We start from the raw sequence: 20309 nt of genomic DNA, 5'->3' as shown, positions 1-20309 counted from the left end.
AATGATGAAAAGTTCGCGGATATTTTTCATTATCAAAGGAAATTCGACAGTTAAAAGAAAGTATATATAACACTAATAAATGAGCCTTTTAGCTTGGTCTGGCATTGACCATCAAAAACGAGCCTTTTAGCCTGGTCTGGCATTGACCACCAAAAACGAGCTGAACTAGACTGGTCCATCACTTAACAGATTCAAACACATTTTGACAATTTTTTGTTGTATTCTTTTGTGTTATTAAATGGACTAATCCAGACTCAGTTTGGTATCTCTTTTTTCTACACTCTTTTTTTGTTGAATGGATTGATCAATTTTTTTCTGCACTCTTTTGTTCCTCCTGTCAGCAAGTTATACCCCAAGGATATATGTTATGTTTTTCGTTATTACTATGTGTTTTGGAAAATCATTTTTGAATATTTTTTATTTTTAGAAAGTAGTAATATGATGTTTTAGTTATTCTTACTTACGTGTTAAAAGGTAAGAATATGATGTTACTTGCAAAATAGTTAAGCTTGTACTGTGAATTGTAGAATGAAAGAGAGCTGGAAATATTTTTGGATTTGGATTTTCAATTGGGAAATCTCTTAATTACAAATCAAAGATATATTTTTGCGTGGAACCAATTATTATAATCAACTTTTAACATCACTAACAAGCCAAGCTTTTACGATGGCAAATTGACACCCTTTTGGGTTCACGCATGAATTTGGACAAATAAGGAGGATTCATAATAATAAAAAGAATGACTACAATTTGCAAGCAATAAGTCACGGACAAAAAGAATAGAGGGGGCTATTTATCAAATCTCACTTAATGTATAAAAGTATCATACATCTTCATATTGGTGGCAATTCAAGAAATTAGGCTATTTACCAAATCTCACTGATGTATAAAATCTCATGATGTCTGTCAATCACAGAAGACCGAGTATCTTACATATGTCAATCTCATCAGATTATATCAAATGCAATAAACATAAATCACAACAAAATATAGTCATTAACAACATTGGTTAAAAATTATACAATCTCATGTTACTTTTCAGGATTATTAGATGCACTTCGAGAACAAGTCCCTTCCACTCTTCCATCTTTGTCACTTTCTTTGTCATCTTCAATAATATCACATGGAATTGAAAAAAAAAAATAGTTAGAATATTTCTACATGTTTATGAAAATAAAAAATTAATAGAATTTAAATTAGAGAAGTTACCCTCACAAAAACCATACTTCCAAGTGGAAGTACAAATAATTGTTTCAAGATTTTCTGACAAAAGATGACTTTTATACTTGTTAAGAATCCTCGAACCAATACTGAAAATAGATTCATATGCAACTGTAGCAATTGGGATGTTTAGCAAGTCTCTAGCCATTGACGACAAATCTGAAAAACGTTGACTATTACTCTTCCACCATTCAAGAACATCCATATGTTCAGTCAAATCAAGATCTAATGTTGGCTCATTCAAGTATATATCAAGTTGATTCCTTCCCATCTTAGCAACAGCAACTTGAAGTTTGCGTTTTTTTATTTCCTAACATGAAAAGCCAAAACAAAGTTTATTTTATATGAACAATAATAATTAAGTTAGAACAAAGTAAATAACTTACATCAAAAGAGCTTGGCGTCGCAAAGGATGACAGATCACTATGCTTACGCTTTAGAACCGGGGAAGTTGAATTCTTGGTACAATACTGAGAGAAAAGTTTGTACAATTTTTCCTTTATCTTCTCTAACTTTACTTCCCAACAAAGAGGATCAATCCTCTCATAGCAAAATCCCAATGTTTCCAACTTTATCCTTGGGACTAAAATTGCCCCAAATGCAAGGACAATACTATATTCATTCCAATATTTATCAAATTTCACTATCATCCTTTCAGCCATATCTCTTATAGCTTCATCTTCATCTTTTACACTATCCATTAAAAGGCATTGGATGTTCCAAACTTGTAAAAAGTACAAGTTGGATGTAGGATAACTTGAGGCAGAAATCAAATTTGTAATTTCATAAAATGGTGACAAGAAAGCACTGATTTTTTCTACTCTTTTCCATTTCTTTTCAGATGGACAATACTTGTAATTTTCATCAACTAGGTGTAAACTTGAAAACACTTGTTGGTATTTAAGGGCACTTTGAAGCATAAAAAAGGTTGAGTTCCACCTTGTAGGAACATCTACACACAAAGCACTTAATGCATTAATGTCCCCTATTTTTTGAAAACATTGTTTAAATTTCATCATTCTACTCTCAGAACCCATAACATACTTAATGCTTTCCCTAATTTGATTTAGAGTATCACCAATTACCTTCAATCCTTCTTGCACCATCAAGTTTAAAATGTGTGCACAACAACGCACATGAAAGAACTCACCATCACAAATCAAGGAATTTTGCAAAACAAACTGACTTTTTAAAGTTTTTATCAAAACATCATTGCTAGAAACATGATCCAAAGTCAAAGAAAAGATTCTTTCTTCAATTCCCCACTCATGCAAACATTCATTTATCTTCTTAGACAACTCAAATCCAGTGTGAGGTGGAAGTAGGTGACAAAAGTTGAGAATTTTGCTCTTCAACTTCCAATTTAAATCAACATAATGTGCTGTTAAAGCAATATAACCTTCAGTAGTACACGACGTCCATAAGTTAGAAGTCAAGCAAATCCTACTTGAAATGTTCTTCAACTCTTCCTTTAGCATGATTTTTTCCTTCATAAATATTTTCGATATGTCACTCTTAATCGTATTTCTAGAAACTAGAGTTGCATAAGGATTTAAATAACTTATCCAAGTCCTAAGTTCTTGATACTCAACAAATCTGAATGGTAAACCATGCCGGATAATTAAATTGGCACACAATTCCCGATCAACCATTTGATCTATCTTTTTCGATTTCAACTTTCCTTGTCCATCCATAATCATGTGCCTAGTTGATTTGAAAAGGATAAGAGTAACAATAACAAAATGCAACCTCTAACGCAGATAATGCTACTCACAAGACCGCGCAGAGTAAACCCAATTGAAGAAGGACACAATCAGGGCAAGGGCAGAAACCACATTAGAACAAAATCAGAATTCATCAAGCCACCATTACGCACTGTAACAAATAGAAAACAGATTAATCAATCGAAAATCACACTGTAATAATCAATCAGAATTCATCAAGCCACCACTACGCTCTGTAATAATCAAAATCACACATGGCTGGGCCTCAAGAAACATATTAATCAAGTCTCAATCATAATTCATCAATCCACCATTGAGCACTATAATAATAGAAAATAGACATATATATTTGAACCTGAAAAGAGGAAGAATCCAAACAGAATGATTGACTGTGCCCTAACCTCCCTGCTCTGTCTGATTGACTCTGTCCTGACCTCTGGTCTGAGAAGATGGGATTCGCCGTCGCGTCGCCGGTATGAGAGGTGGATGTTGTGGTCTGTGCTTGCGCGTTCGTGTGTGCTTGTCTTGCTTTGTAGTGTGCGCAGAGCCGTTGGTGTTGTGTCTTACGAAAGCTGAATAAGGGTTTTTAGTGGTGGGGCTGAGCCGTCCCGCCCCCATCCTGTAACCCGGCGGGTTGGCGGGCTACGGCGGGTTCAAAGTTTAACCGACCTGCTTCACTCGAGTCAGCTTTTGTCACCCTGAAAATAATGACCAAATGATAAATTTCATAAAGTCTGGAAATCACATTATAGTGTTTGTTTCTACATACTAATTTTGTTTTCTTTACGAAGGATAGAAGTAAATATTTGTATTACTGATTAATAAGCGGTTAAATTTGTGTGTAAAAATTTCAATTCTCAAAAACCGTTAATAAAGATGATCACATAATAACGTATAAGTTACAATAAACATCCATCTAAGTTTACAAATTAATATGGAACGTTTGATGTATAAGTCATATAGAGTAAACATTTACTTAAAATTGTATATTGTATATTGATTTGGAGAATTTAATTATAAATTAAACTTATATCAGTCATATAATTACAATAAAATATCGTATGAGTGTAAGTACTAGAAATTTTTATGAATTATAAAATTATGAGATATATGATGAACATAAAAGATATTTTATATAGACAAAGTTTCAAATATTACGGATGTTAAATATTTGTAAGGTTATAAAAATATAACTTTCAAATATTATGGATGTTAAATATTTGTAGTGTTATAAAAATATGAGATATATAACCAATATAATAAATATCTTATATAGAAGAACTTGTTATTATATATATATATATATATATATATATATATATATATATATATATATATATATAAATTGTAATCTAATAAAATATTTATAATATCTCAATTTTAATTTTTTAATTCTAAAATAATAACTAGTTTCTAAAATTAAAAGATATATTTAAAAATTGAAATATCATAAAAATTAATTAAAATAAAAAGACATTAAGTCAATATTTTCAATAATAAATCATATAATAAACTTTTATATTGAGTAAACCATAAATGAAGTCGTCAAATATTTACATAATGTTGAATTTAATGGTAGTGAATTTAAATTTGATATGAACAATGTTGAAGTTGACCAACGCAATCTTATATTCACATCATTAAAAATTGTTATCAATATGTCCATCCGAATGAATTGAAAGATTCTCCTTTTATTATTAATTCAATTATAAAAGTTTAAGATATGTTATTCAATTTCTGTCGTATTTTATAAAATATCAACAAACAAAACATATAAATAAATAAAAAATAATTATCAGATAATTTTATGTGATTTTTGTCTTCTGAAAATGAAATTATTATTGTGTATCCAAGAATTTTACCTTCGAGAAGATTAGAAGGAATGTAAACATTGATTTAATCAAATTTCTACTGTACTACACAAAATATTTTAAAAAGTAACTACAATACAAATATTTATTTGAATAATGTAAAAGTATACTTTTTCTTTATTTAAATTAAATCTTCTATTAATTAATAACATTACATATAAACCATTGAAATATAATAAAAGTATATTAATAAAAAGAGATGTTTTAATTGAATTGAATATATTTTCAAATTAATTTTAAAATAATTAAATCTGATTTTTTTTAAAGAAATATACTTCGGTATAGTAAAAAAAATATTTGATTAGAGTTTGAAAAACAATTTCTATAACAAATAATTATGAAAATAAATAATTTATATAATTTAGTTATATGTAAATGTTTTTCTTTAAATAAGTATTTAAATTTAAAAAGAGTTAATAAATATTACAAATATAAAATAAAAAACAAAGTCTTTAACATTAATCATTATTTGAATTTTAAAAATTATTTTATTTAAATTTAAACAAGTAATTGTTAATAATATAAATTGAAAAATAATTGTATAAAAAAATAAATTATTTTCTTGATATAGATAATTACGAGTCGTTTAAGATAGATGTAAATCTATCTGTCACAACGCATCTTCTATGGCCACGGCCACGTGTTCTTTAAAATGGTGACGCGTCAGCCAGATGCCAAACACGTGTCGCCACTCTGTTTGCATCTCCACCGCATAATGATGATAAGTTAATCCAACGGCCGAGATCAAACCAATTCGTGAGCGGAACGAAAGAAAACCGTGGAAAACCATAACGGTCACGCGCCCGCCATAGGCTAAATGGAAGTGCGTGCCACGTCAGAAAGGCCCAATCAGAGAGAGCCACGTCATATGAAAAAATTCAAAAGAAAAAACGGATTTGTTGATTAAGAACATTGATAGAAGATTATCGAAGCAATCTAAAAAAAAGTAGAAAGGAAGAAAAGGGAATACTTTGCGTCGTTCGTTGCCGTCGTCACGCATGGAGATTTCTGGCACCGTTTTCCGTCCTGTCAGCTACGTCTCCGGCGCTGGGACTCACACGCGTTCCCGTAGCTTGGCTCCTCGTGCTACGGTGAGAATGGGAACGGGTTCTGACTTCTGCGACGAGGGGCATCTGCAGTATTACCAGAACACCAAAAAGGTTCTCTCTCCCAAGAAAAAGTTGAAACTGCTGAAGGATTTCTCCAAATTAGGGTTCGCCTCGGATCCTCAGAAGCTTTCCATGTTCTATGATCTTCAACAAAACCTAACCTCGGTACAAATTTTTTCCCTTTTTATCTTGTTGCTGTTGAGAATTATGATGATATTATCCCTTGTTTGCTCTCCCATAGTAATGATTGATGACGATAATGATAATATTAATAGTAATATGTTTTATTATAATTTGATTTATATCTGATTAGTATTTTTCGAATTTGACCTCGCTCTGTTTTTTTTTTCTCTTTTTTCTAATTTTGAAATTTTAGATGTCTAGGCAGGACATCTATTAGACATCGGATGTTAAATTCATCGATGAAATAATCCCACAATGTATATTTGCGAAAAAAAAATTAAAGAGATCAAAATTTTTAATTTATATTTGCGTATGAAATATTTTTATTAATTTTTACAATAACTACATTAACAGTTATATAAACAACAATCTGCAGAAATCTAATAATGATGATAATGATAGATGAAGTTTTTTACCCAAGAAAATAATATATTGAAACGGTGGTGTTTGACTGCGTGCAGGATGCTGGCGACATGTTACTGAGAGAGTTGGAAGCTGCAAGAGCAAAGGAGAAGGAAATGAAGAAAAAGAAGAAACTCGAGAAGAAGGCTAAACTAAAAGCCTCCAAAAAGAAGTGTGAATCTTCATCTTCATCGTCTGAATCAAGTGACAGCGATTGTGGTTGTGATCAAGTGGTTGACATGAGCAGCATCAGATCTGGTGTTGGTGTTAGTGTCGTTGCCCCTGCTGCACCTGTGGATGTGTCTCCAATACCCAAGACCACCCCTATTGTTGAGGATGGGAATTCACGTCGTGATGCCATGGAATTGTGCTCTAAGAACGATGTCTGTGTTAGCAGTGTTAGAGATGGTGGTATTAAGAGAGAGAGTGGTGTAGTTACCAGCAGCAGTTGTGAGAAGAGGATTGAGGTGTGCATGGGTGGGAAGTGCAAAAGATCAGGGGCTGCTGCATTGTTGGAAGAGTTTGAAAAGGTGGTGGGTGTTGAAGGTGGTGCTGTTGTTGCATGCAAGTGCATGGGGAAGTGCAAAACTGCTCCTAATGTGAGAGTTCAGAATTCCGTTGATCATAGCCTTGCTGAGGGACTTGATGATTCTGTTAAGTTTCCAGCTAACCCTCTGTGCATTGGAGTTGGCTTGGAGGATGTGGATGCCATTGTGGCTAGATTTTTAGGGGAGAATCGCACAGATATAGGAATGCCAGGTGCAATTACGGCTACTTGATGTTGCTATGGGAACGACTTGTGTGCTATTTCTAAATGTATATATATTATATAATATATACACTAGTCTTTTTTACCCGTAAGGGTAACTTACATGGAATTCTTTTGTTAGTTTTTTTTAACCACAACTATTGAATTCTAGAAAATGACAAAAAAATCATTCACGATGTCAATATATAAATTAAAGTAGATTAAAAGAATGTATAACTTTACTTCAAAATTTTGATTTCATATAATCCAATAATCAACATCGGAACATTGATTAAGATGTCTATTTGGCATTAATCCACTAATCAACTCAAAATTTAACTTTGATAAATATACGTTATAATTCTTTTTGGCATTAATTCATTAGTCAATTCAAAATTTAACTTTTGATAAACATATCTTATAATTCTTTTAAAAAAATTTGAAGATTTTCTTATGCATCACGATTCGAAGATTTCCTTTTAAAGAGATTCAAAGATCTATTACTGACATTGTTAGCAATGGTTTCTTAGAATTATCTTTGTATATAAATTAGTTACTATATTCCTTTTCTTGTTTATTTGGAATCCCTTCCCATTGCTTAACTCTTTACAATAATTTGGCGTCAATTCATATTTCCATTTCTCCATTATTTTTTTTCAGCAACATCCAGATATATAGTATATTTAACATTAAATTATAAGCTTAATTACTTATTTAATCTTTCTAGTCGTATTAAAAACCATTCTTTAGTCTTTGTTCATTGTAGCATTTCTTTTAGTTTTTATTGTTTAAAAATTCATAAAGATTGAAGGAGATAAGTATGAAAGGTAAGTTTTGTTTGACAATAGCGATCAAACAAATAATTTAAACCAATCTCCACGTGATTCGTACAAGAGGTTTTACAAAACTTAAGTTCTTAACTTAGCATAATTAAATATCATACGTGACATGGCAATGATATCAAAAATTTGCATTGACTAAAAAGCAATTTACAAGTTACATTCATGATACTGTACTTTGTACATGTCCCACTAAAAACTGATGGGAACAAGATCTGAAGCCTAAAATCTGTTGAGAACCTTGATTTCATCCCATGCATATTCTGCAAAACGCAAAACAAGTTCCTTCGTCATTAGCTGCATAGTTTAGAGTTGTAAACTGTGCTGACATGCCACACCCTCCTGCTTTAGAAGCCCCTCTTCTCAAGAGACGATAGAGGGTGCCAACGTGCGATAATTGTAGTCCACCTTGAGCACCAGCTGTTAAATTTTTAAAGAAATAATTATAAGCAGTGATGCAAACATATACAAAGGAAAAAAATTTGCTTACCGTTTCAAGGGTCAGTTTCGGGGACGTTTGGGGTTGTGCTCATGTTCCAACCCTTCCATGTTATCACATCTTCTAACAAACTGGTCTAGTGTTTTCTGCTTTGAAGGGCTATCCAAGTTTTCAGGTCTTCTAATATACTGGTCCAGAGTTTTCTGCTTTGAAGGGCTACTCTGAGCGACCTCCAAGGCCTTTTCATGACCGTCTAACATCTGTTTCACAATTTAAATTCAGAATGCATCTTAAAAGCATCAATCCAAACAATAAAAAATTACTTGGGAATAAATCTTCACTAACGGGTAGAAAGATAAATCATAACTTGGACCTCCATATCATTTTACTATACAGAAATTGTATATATAATTAATCTTATTACGACCGATAGTTCCTGAAAGTAGAGATTTACCTGTCCCAGATTTTCCAGTTTGCTTTGCACTACGTCCCTAAGAAGTGAAAAAAGTATAATATAATTTATTAACATCTGAGAGATCAAGTCAGTACCAACCACCAAGCTTTAGATAAAAGCAGAAAAGCACAAAACACACCATATGATGTCATCAACCGTGTCATTTGCAAGCAAGTAGTATATATTTACTGAAGACACCTAAAAACAAGTAGCAAGTGAAAGAGTCATCAGAACATCATAACACGTTGGCTACTAAGAATCAGCCAAGTATGGAAGAACTTTCCTATACGAAGATATTCTCAATCTTTTCCTGAGATTGCCAAAGTTTCATAATGTTATCATGCTAGACCATTGATGCGTTATCTGAACTAAAAGGGGGTTTTATATCTCTTTATTTATTTTTTTCCTCTCTCTTTATACTAAAGAAGTACCCATGTTCGAGGATACCTGGCCAATTCTATGAACACGGTCTTCAGCCTGAATTAGGTCACCGGGAGTCCAAGACAATTCTGCAAAGATTACTGTGCTGGCAGCAGTTAAAGTTAACCCAACGCCTCCAGCTTTAATAGATAGCTGCAGCAGACATATGAACAGAAATTCATTAACTCAAATTGAACCATATTTTAGCCAGAATTATAGTCCAAGATTGCAACAGTTCAATAGAGTCAGAAAAATAATTACAAGGATGTTCCTAACAAAAAATTACCATACCACTGCTGCTTTTACAGAATCTTTTTCCTGAAACTCAGTGACCAATTGCTGTCTGGAAGCAGCAGGTGTACCTCCATCAATCCGAATGCAACCCACTTTTTTCTTCTGGAAATTTTGAACAGTTTTATGAGACTTTACCATTTCAGGATGAGATGCATAACATTTAAGTGGACTTACACGAAGAAACTCATGTATCGAATCAATCATTGGCTGATGGTGTGCAAATATAAGAAACTTGCAACCTGCCTGCGACAATTAGGAAGCATAACATTACCAATTCCAATGATCAACAACCCAATTAAAGAAATATTAAGATTAAAAAACTGAAGATGCCATTCTTTTCAATTAATTATATACTCATTTGATTAGGGGTGAAGCATGAGATAAATCAATCAACTCAACAACGATCTGTTCACATCTATTTTGTTATACAATTAATGTAATTATCCCACTAAAAGTTTTTTTTTTTTTCAGAATCTTTATCACCACAAATACTTTCTCACAGAGAATTGAACACAGGCTACAGCTCAAGCTTGTCATTGTCAAAATTAAGGATATGCAACAGAATATTATCTGATATGTTCTTGTAGAATCAGGACTATATAACTTTGAGCTGACCAGATACGAAAGCTCCATCAATACTCAGTCAGCCTACTCTAAAAACTTTTACCACAATATTCATTCAATCCATTCAAATAATCAACCTACAGTCAGTGTTAAAGGGCATCTTTACAATAAAAGAAACACAAAACAACAAATTTAACCAAAACTAACTAGTATGAGATTAGGTAACAAATAAACATCATACATGCAAGTATACTCATACAAACAAAGCAGGAAACATATCATAGGGATCTTGGTGCATATGCAGCGTTGAAAGTATTAATCCTCCATTGCTGCAAAGAGGTGAAGGAGAGGAGTACCTCAATGACAGTTCCAAGATAATCAAGAACAGATGGAATCTTGGCTTCTGCAGAATCAGTATATATCTGGAATTGAATAAATCAAAATTTTATGTTTAACCACAAACAGTCAAATTTTAAATTGCCCCACATGGAGAGTGGGAACATGCATTGCAGAAAATAAACTATAAACTTATGTTCTACTTCTAGGAAATAGCAACAAATTTTCAAACAAATAGCGCAACCTGAATTGTGTGCAGAAGTCATTGCATCAATACCTTGTTAATTATAGTCTTTTGAGTAAACTTGAGCGATTCTGCCTCCTCTTGTGATTTAGCAGCCTTAATTTTGGCTTTTACCATTTCCAACTACAGGAGAAAAATCAATCCTGGTCAGCTTTTTACCACCTCTAACATAGACACGACATAAATACTACCATTTCCAGGTAAACTGATTTTGTAAATTTCTAGGTAAACTGATATATATAACAACTACCAGTACAGATCAAGGTAAAACTTCAGAGCAAATTTCTAACAAATTTCATAAATAAAAGAAGATATCAGTTTTCTCTATCACAGACTAGAATACAATTCACTTATTAGCGTTAAGTAAATTGATCACAATATCTACATTAACCAACTAACGAAAAGTTTAGCCAAAGGAAGTCAAATTACTTGTTCGAATTGGAAATCAATTCTAAAGGCAAATATGAATAACAGATATATTGAATCACCTCTCGAAATAAAGCATTAATTTGCTTCATGTCCTTGTCAGCCAAGTCTAGGAAGACCTGTGAACCAGTTACCAAACAAATATAATAATCAATTCTTAGGTTCTATAAAACATGAGTGTGCACAAATTGAAATAAATAGTCAAAAGTAGCAGAAAATAAAATGTTGCAGAGAACCAATGGTAATAAATGTACACACTTGTTGCCTGCGCTTTACAGGAAGTTGAGAAAGAACATCATGTTTAAGCCTACGAATCAGCACTGTAGCCTTCATCAAGTTGTGCAACTCTTCATGGTTACTTGCACCTTGATAAAGTCCAAAAAATCCCTGGAAGATCCATGTGATAATGGCAGCATGAATGCTCATCCATTAAAAGCAAAAGAAAAACTGGCTAATCAAAAGGATTTTATCAGTAATGAAGAGATGGCTTACACCCTTGCAATACCGGTTACCATATTCATGAACATTCTTATATACATCAGGATACAAAGCTTCCAACTACAGCACAATTTAAATCAGATTATTAAAATGTATACTCCTAAATTCCATTTACTAATGAGTTATGAAACATAAATAGACATAAAAAGAGTTACCTGCTTGAATAGTTCAATTGGTCTGGATAAAGCAGGTGTTCCACTAAGCAATAATGCATATTGAGCTTTCTGACAATTTTACAATGCTTTGTTGTCAAAGAAAGTATGAGAGAATTTGACAGAAAACTCTATCGCAGACAGTCTATACTGCAATTGAAGCTAAAACAAAATTTACTTTATATGTTTCACATATGAAGTCAGACTTCCTTTAGGGGAGGAGGGGAACAAGGGTTCAGAGTACTAGACCCTTTGCTGACGCTTCTGTGCACCCTCCGGACTTATTTTTTCTTTTTCTCCTGTTTAATTATCCATTCAATTCTCTCACTTCTTCTCTTATCTTTTTCCTTATATGTTTTCTGTGTCTGTTAAACATGAAATTTAGATATGGGTATACATCTGATTGTCACTTTCAAGAGTGAATACCTTTATGACAGGAAGAGAAGCAGTTGTCCTCTTTGCTTGAGCATTTTTCAGATAATGTGATTCATCAGCAATCACAACCTGAACAAAAATAGTTCATATCTAAGAGTGTGATTTATCAGTAATAATTGGAACAATGTTTTTGCCATGTATGCAGCCAAAGAATTGTAGTCCCAGACATAAATTCAGGAAAAGCTTTGATTATAAAAACACAATAATAAAAAAAGATGAAATATAAAAAATAAATACTATTTAGCCGCTTGCTCAAATCATTTTACTTTTTTCAAAGAAAAAGTATACCAAAAGGGCAAGAGGTCATAATTGAAACAAAAGAAAAAAATAATTTGTATATTGGCTATTTTTTTTTTATCAGGATAGATATGCAATAGCTGCTAGACACTATGAAAATCACATGCAACCTCAAACTAATGGATACCATGTAAAAGAAATGCCATCATCATTATCAGGTAATTGATTGAACGGATAATTGAAGTCATTTTCATTTAATAACCAATAACTAATAGAATTCCCAGCCAACAGACCCAAAGAAGGGGGAAACAGTAATCACCTCCACAGCTTCCATCAATCTATATAACATTTCTGGAAGAGCAATGCACAGAAAACAATCAAACGAAGGGAGACAAAAACAAGTCTCGTATTACCAAGTAGAGAAGAGATACAAAAGAACACAGGAAACGTTAATTACTGTAGAAGCATCACCTATGGATGTGTACATATCACCCTTATAAAGGGGACCAGAAAGTATAGATACAGAGTTAGTTAGAACAGAAAAAGAAAACATACGCAACAATGATTGCAAAAGTCTACCGCTCCAACAATAACTACAAGACACTCCACCATTGGACGGCTACCAAGAAAGTGTTCAGTACACAGGTTACAATTTCTATTTAACAACCCGTGGCCAAATAAACACACTATTTAATAGCCTAGTACAACCCTGCAGATCATAATGAGACTCAATTTACAAACATTAAATACTTCATCAAATTCATGTATTTCAAAATTTCAACACTTTGATTGCAATAATATAAAGATGACTTCCTCTATTCATCGTACCCAGCCTTCAAGAAATGGTTAAAATCAAATACTGATATATGATTAAGGACATAGAAATCACAATGAAAGTCAGAAAATCGGATAACATGAAGGTACTAACCTTAAAGTCACATGTCGTAAGCAAATTCTGTAGCTTTGGCACCAACTCGTATGAGATGATGTTGAATAGTCCATTCAGACGAATGCTGTTTTTAGAACTTGAAGATACGATATTGAAACCTCCTCTATTTGATCCACCACTTTGAGGTAAGACAATCTACTTTATCAGAAAAGAATTCAGAATACAAAAGTAAATTAGGTACTTTATCAGATTAGAAACCTCGAACAACCAAAAGAATGATGTTCTACAGTTTTCTATATAAACCAAAAAAATACATAAAATTCGGTGAAGGGATCATGGATAGCATACTAGTATATCTGATGAAGGAATATTCAGCCATTGTTGAATCATCTGAAATAAAGCAAAACAGGGAGCATAAAATAAGTTTCCGAATGCTTTTTATTAAATGAAAAAAATGCAATTCTTACAGAAGCCCATTGCAAGCGCAGTGAAGATGGTGCAATTATGAGAACAGGCCACGACTCCTGAATGCATGAAGCTACAGCAATGGCCTGCAAAATGAAACACGCCAATCAATTTTTAAAAAAAAAAGAAAGGACGGCCACTTTTGTAAGTTTAAGAATGAAACTTAATAAAATCTAAGGCCCTCACTTCAACCATCATCCCCTCTGTCTGCTCCCTGCCCCCCTCTTCTTCTTTTTTGGGGGCAAAAGTACAGAACAAGAAAATAACATAATTGTAGAATAGAAACATTTTACTAAAAGGGTAGATCTGAATGGTCTATTACGCCATGATCATTGGTGCATCTGGCTGGTGCCGCCAACTGACATACCAACACCCATGTGGCCCAAGGCAACAGGCCTCTTTGTGCCAAATTTGTTGGCATCTCATCAAAATCCATGCAAATCACCGGTTTGTATAAAATGTTTCTCTTGTGCAATTAAATGGTAGTTCTTTCTTCACCTTGTTCCTGCTTTTCCAGTTGATTTGCATCATTTTGTATTTGTGCTCCATTTTATCTATTTCAAGTCATCTTCTACAAATTACCAAGAGACTTTGAAATGCCATTTATTTTCCCCTACACACCTAAGCAGCTCTTGAGCAATTTCCTGAAGTTAGGAACGGTGCTTTGAGAAGAAAGGAATAAAAACCACTCCATGGAAAATTCATGTCCTCAAGTACAACCACAACCCAAAGACTTGATAAATTAAGCTTTAGTATATTTTATTTTTGAAGGTGTATTTTAGCACTCTAGGAATGGATTTTATCATCATTAAATAATCTTCTAGTCATTATTAAATATCAGTAAGCGTTCAGGTCTACAAACAACTATTTTGTAGTTCCAAACAGTGATTTGGTTTGATTGTGCATAGCTTTAAGTGGATAGCGACCATGGCAGCATATTTCTAATATTTTTATTATCATTATCTTAATTATTTTGCAATGTAACTGTTATCTAATATTATTTGCTAGGAGAAATAAATCTTTTATATTGGCTGCTGACCATCTAAAATTTTTGTATATGAACCTTTTTGGTCAATTACGTGATTATATTTTGTGAAATACGACAGAAGCAATCATTTTACAAGAATTTCTACTATAAATCTGATGTATTTGCATTTCAAAAAATAACGAACGAGTACAAGAGAAGACGCCACAGGAGAAGGCCTTCCCAAGTCAGAGTACATACTCTAGACCCACACCACACTGCAACAATAAACTTCCACACCCCTACATCATTCTTCTCCTCGTAAGTGATAGACTAGGTATCAATTTCTCTCTCCATTACTAAGTTTACATTACCTGCCTAGATGATTCTATATGGGCCATAAACATTGAGAGGCTTCCCCATAGAGGTTGGGAACCTATCATATTTTGATTATGATGAATGAAATTCCATTATGAAACATGGCATTGAAACTTTCAACATGGGAAATGACCTTGGTTTTACTGAGTGATTTTCTATAACGTATTTTTGGGATGTCCATGTTAGATCATGTGACCATTAGCAAGTTATAATCCAGGAAGGACTATCTGTACAAAGAGCCACCATTGTATAGACAAAGCGACCAACAAGATGAAGTTGCTCCAAGTGAGATAAGATTTTGTTGACATACTATTGTTATTTCTAAAATAGAGTATTCATTAGATGAAATTGTCCCCATGTGGATTGTCAAGAGAGGGTTATCAGTGAGACAACCAACTCAATTTCAGCTCTAACATGAATGATCCTTCTTGAATTGGGACTAGGTCTAACTCAACACCAAAAGCTATTTTATGAGAGAGGATTGAAAGCCTTTATAAGCTTTTAACCCTATGTATATATTAAATGTTTAACCTCAACAATTCTTATTTATTTAATTTGTTGATTTCCAACTTTTGCCATTTAACATTTCATTTTGGCATTTACTTCTTTAATTGTAAAGTGTTTAAACGTTGCTTCTTTAAAAAATTTGATTAATTAATTGGTTTCTATGCACGTATTTTATTGAGACTATTCAGTCATCTAGTATATCTCTGTCACTAACAATGAAAAAAATAAAAATAGAGCTCTGTTGGGCTCCTCCAACATGCTCGTGGATATTGTTGTGCTGCACAGCATCCATCTCTATATCATTTTTTCAGTCAGATTTCTATGTAGATGAGTAGTAAGCTGCTGACAGTTGGAAATCATTCTAGCAATTTTGTCAGACCTCCCTTGTTTTGGTGACAATTTTGATTTTATTTTTTATCTTGAACATCCTCCAATCAAAAAGGTTTTGGTATTATGAAACACCATTACCTCCTACGAACATTATTGAATTAGATATGTGATGCCCGGATTCTGGCTAGTGGTATATGTATTTTGGCAAGTGTTTATTTTGGAAATAGACTTTTTAGAGGAGACTGCCAAATAAGTGTTTCAATTAGCTTAGCCTAAGCTCCAGTCACAATTAAATTTGGTCGTTGACACAGAAGTCAAGAAAAATTAAAGGTAGAACACTTATCTAATATGGTAGTCTAATTGAATAAATATTCCATACTTCCCTTGACACCTTGTTTGGATGAGGAATGAAATAAGGAGAAAAGAAAATAGAAGGAACAAATAAAAGGAAAGGGTTGAAAAGATGTATGGTTTGATTAAACAGAAATAAAAAAGGAAAGATGAGAAAATTATCTCCATTTGATTAGATAAGTGGAAAAGAATGTATTAAGAAACTTTCTACAATAATAAATTCTACATTCATACTGGTAAATAGGGAGTTGCCAGTCATAACAACTAACAACCAAAGAAAATATCATAACTCTGACATAATACACAGCCCCAAATTACAACAAATGGATGTTACACACTACTACACCAGTGCTACTGTGACTGTAATGTTATTTATGTGTAATATTGTTATTTAAGTTAGACATATTACTGTGTCATTAAGGATGATTCTATCGTGAGTCAATTAACATTTAAGACACTGAGATGCACTCTTTTATTTACAGAAGAAAAATAGTTAACCAAATTTATGACCCGATAATAGATAACATTTTATTTCCACCACAAACAATTGTATGTTTGTTTTAAAGAAGCAAAACGCTTTGATGCACAGTGCAAACATGGAAATAATTTAATTTTAGACAGTGAATTACTTGCAATGTTTTCCCCAGTCCCATTTCATCTGCTAAGAGAACACGCCCCCCATGCTGCAATATAAACCTGAAAACAAATAATAAATAATAACTAAAATGAATGCATGAGAGGAAAAAAACAAATAGACAAGGAAAATAAAAGACAATAACTTTACTGATCCATATTTATGAGAATAGTGAGGGAGAAAAAAGTGAACAGGTCACTACATACCTAACACCTTCTCGCTGAAATGGCAATAGCTTTGATTCAATATAACTAGGGATCTTGCAGTAACGATCTTTAAGAAAAGCAGCCAAAAATAGCAACTTCAGAAATTTTCATAAAAAACACAAATGTAGACCTAAAGTCTTGCAACCTAGAAAAGAGAAAACAAATTGATAACGAAAATATTCAGTATATACCTTGAAGATCTGGAACTGCAGAAGCTGCAGCAATGGCACGTTGCACCAAGGGATCTAAGTTTTCAACCTGTAAAATTATTTAAATAAATGAAGAAAACTAAATGATATAAAGATGAAGTTAACCAACAAAATAATGTCAAAAAAACAAGAAACTTAAACACAAAAATCGAGTACACAAGCTTACTCTAGGATAGCATGTTTTTCTCACTCAATGAATAAACATTTACAGAATCAGTGATCCCAGATCCAACCTTTGAATCTCCTAGTCCTATTATTCACATAGTATGGTTTACTTTTCCAATAATCTATTTTTCCATTATTAAAACATCCAAGGGTTAATAAAGAGGGTTGCACAAGCAGAAGAAAGTTGTAATTGGCAACAGGCAAAATGGCGAAAATGCCTTGAAACAAATATAAATTAAAACAAAAAAACGGAAACCGAAAAATTACATTACAATTCGGGGCAAAAAGATACATCATGGATTTCCTCAAATCTACACAGAAAATATTTGAAACTCATGTCCACTATTTTCTCTCCAAATAAAATAATTCAGAAGAAACACATAAAAAACCAATTAGCCAACAAAACGAACAAGGAAGCTAAAAAAAAATACCACTTACTATCTTATACTCAAACAGCCAGTACAATCATCAAATGACGGGACGGTTTTTCTATGATAATCAGAAGAGTGACACAAGCCCGCAAGCCCTCCCTCACAAATGAAGGCACTGGTATCAGTCTTACTATTGATCCAAGACTCATACTCAAGGTAAAAAAATTATTATGAAAAGGAACTTTGTGTATGTCAAGGTTGTTTCTCTCATTATGGTAAATAGTAGCATACTACTAACATCAATTTCCTAACTACAAAGAAAGGGAAATAAGGAAGCATACCTGAACATTATAACCTGATACTTCTCCAAGAAACTTCTCCGCCTCCGACAAGGAAGACAGTGGGAATACCCATAACCTGCAGGCTCAACGTTTATATGGCTAAGGCAACAAAGTAGCCAATCCAGAAAACTAATACATACTCACACTGGTATGCAGTGGACAAACAAACAAATTGGATGAAGGGTGGAGAAACATACCGTTCCTTTGCATTCCAAGAAGATTTAGAGATTTTTCGAAAAGCAGCAACTACTACCTGATGCAAAACAAAGCCCAAAGCATGAGCCCGGGGCTCTACATTGACACGTGTATATGGTCAAACAAAGACAAAGGCATGTTTGTGAAGGATTCAAAATTGAATAAGAAAATCAATACTTCTGCAAGTAGTTTAGTCAGTAAAACCTGGTCATATTGAAATTTTGCTGCAATATTTCCACTGGAATGAAGAAAAAATTTGACTGAAAACTTTACCAGTCCATTTTTAGATTGTTTGTCTGCAGCACATAAAGCCGGATAAACAAAACAAACACCCACAAATCATCATCAACATAACAAATTACAGCAGGCAAATAGAAACTTTCAAAGACAATTGAGCATAATGTACCAATAAGAAATGGTTGATAAAAAATTAAAAGAAAGAGATAGAAAAAGATAGACGGCCATAGAGAGAAAAGAAAGGGTGACTAAGTAAATGGTGCAAGAGACGGTAAGCTCACCGTTGTCTGTCCCTGTCCCTGATTTCAATGACGTGGGCAATGCTCTTGCTCCTTGAGACGAAGCACCAACCTGGATTGGAGCAATAAAACTAAGACACAAAGCAATGTTCCTACCCAAAAAAATGTCATATATACTTCATAACTTCATAATTCATATAAATAAAGTAAAATACTAGTTATATCAAACAGCTTGGGCTTCTTCTTCTGGGTTGCTTAAATTTAAATGGGACATAATATAGGCATGAAAACTTAACATCAAAACGACTAAGTTAACCTTGACATACCAAAAAAAGAAAAAAAGAAGTACCCATAACACTTAAATTAACGGCAATGAGAAAAGATAATAACTTTACAGTTTGGGGACGCGAATTGGGAAGGGGGTTTGATGGGAAGTGATTCATTGTTGCAGTTGAAGAATTGTGATGTTGGTGTGGAGAAGAAGGAGGAGGAGGGTTGCGTAGTTGAGCAATCTTCTGGAAAGCGTCTCTTTCGAGGGAATCGAGGTCCTCTGCACTCAAATCCCAGTCCTCCACATCCATGGATGCTGTAGCTGTGCTATGCTTCCTCTCTGTCTCCCAAATCAACCAAATCCCTCTCAAAATTCAAAACCCGCTCTGTTTTCTTTCCTTAGAAACATGAAAATGGAAACTTTTCTTCCGTTTTTGACCAGGGTCCTTCGTTTGTATTCAAAATTCCAATGTCCAGATTTTTTTTTTCAAATATACAAGCTTAAATACTTTTTTTTAATAAAAAATAATGAAAAATATTTGAATTTTATTTTTATAAATTTGTCTTTTTTAACATAATACAAATTGCAATACCAAATAATATGATTCTAATTTCAAATTTAAAATAGAACTAAAATTACATGTATAACAACTATTCATAATCAAAATATGGTATAACTAATAAACAAGAAAAAAAATAAAAAAGTTAAATCATAGATTTTGTAAAATATAGAAACTAAAAATATAATTAAGTAATTTTTTAATAATTTCAATGTATATTTATTAACTATTGTATTCCTTTTTATTTAAAGTATTTTAAAATTTCCACGTTTCTTGGAAAATTATTTTACACATTATTTTATTTATTTGTTTATTTACTTTTAACAGAGACATAAACGTAATTTGACTTTGTAAAATGGTTAAATGTGTTTTTTAATCAATAATTTAGATGTCAAATTTAAA

The 20309-nt window shown here is 32.8% G+C and overlaps 2 protein-coding genes across 2 annotated transcripts; one reads left to right on the top strand and one right to left on the bottom strand.

Annotated features, from left to right (window-relative positions):
• Nucleotides 1–5735: 5735 nt before the first annotated feature.
• Nucleotides 5736–7381, top strand: DGAT3 (diacylglycerol acyltransferase). Its single transcript, XM_028066397.2, has 2 exons — nucleotides 5736–6090; nucleotides 6570–7381. The coding sequence occupies exons 1-2, from the start codon at nucleotides 5815–5817 to the stop codon at nucleotides 7287–7289; spliced, it is 996 nt and encodes a 331-aa protein (XP_027922198.2). The 5' UTR covers nucleotides 5736–5814; the 3' UTR covers nucleotides 7290–7381.
• Nucleotides 7382–8213: 832 nt separating this feature from the next.
• Nucleotides 8214–19805, bottom strand: CHR18 (chromatin remodeling factor18). The gene is made up of 25 exons (XM_028066378.2): nucleotides 19473–19805; nucleotides 19120–19189; nucleotides 18806–18897; nucleotides 18604–18659; nucleotides 18407–18482; nucleotides 17512–17578; nucleotides 17321–17387; nucleotides 17110–17176; nucleotides 13953–14036; nucleotides 13834–13875; nucleotides 13525–13680; nucleotides 12351–12428; nucleotides 11928–11996; nucleotides 11767–11832; nucleotides 11533–11661; nucleotides 11337–11393; nucleotides 10882–10971; nucleotides 10625–10690; nucleotides 9879–9947; nucleotides 9702–9806; nucleotides 9438–9563; nucleotides 9130–9188; nucleotides 8991–9027; nucleotides 8588–8796; nucleotides 8214–8517 (listed from the first exon to the last, which is right to left on the bottom strand). Exons 1-24 carry the CDS (start codon nucleotides 19656–19658, stop codon nucleotides 8599–8601), a joined length of 2112 nt encoding a protein of 703 aa, XP_027922179.2. The 5' UTR covers nucleotides 19659–19805; the 3' UTR covers nucleotides 8214–8517; nucleotides 8588–8598.
• Nucleotides 19806–20309: the final 504 nt, after the last annotated feature.

This window comes from Vigna unguiculata, chromosome 3, assembly GCF_037176805.1.
Source record: "Vigna unguiculata cultivar grain cowpea cultivar isolate G323 ecotype 2 chromosome 3, ASM3717680v1, whole genome shotgun sequence".
NCBI lineage: Eukaryota > Viridiplantae > Streptophyta > Magnoliopsida > Fabales > Fabaceae > Vigna > Vigna unguiculata.
This window is presented reverse-complemented; position numbering and strand designations above follow the sequence as displayed.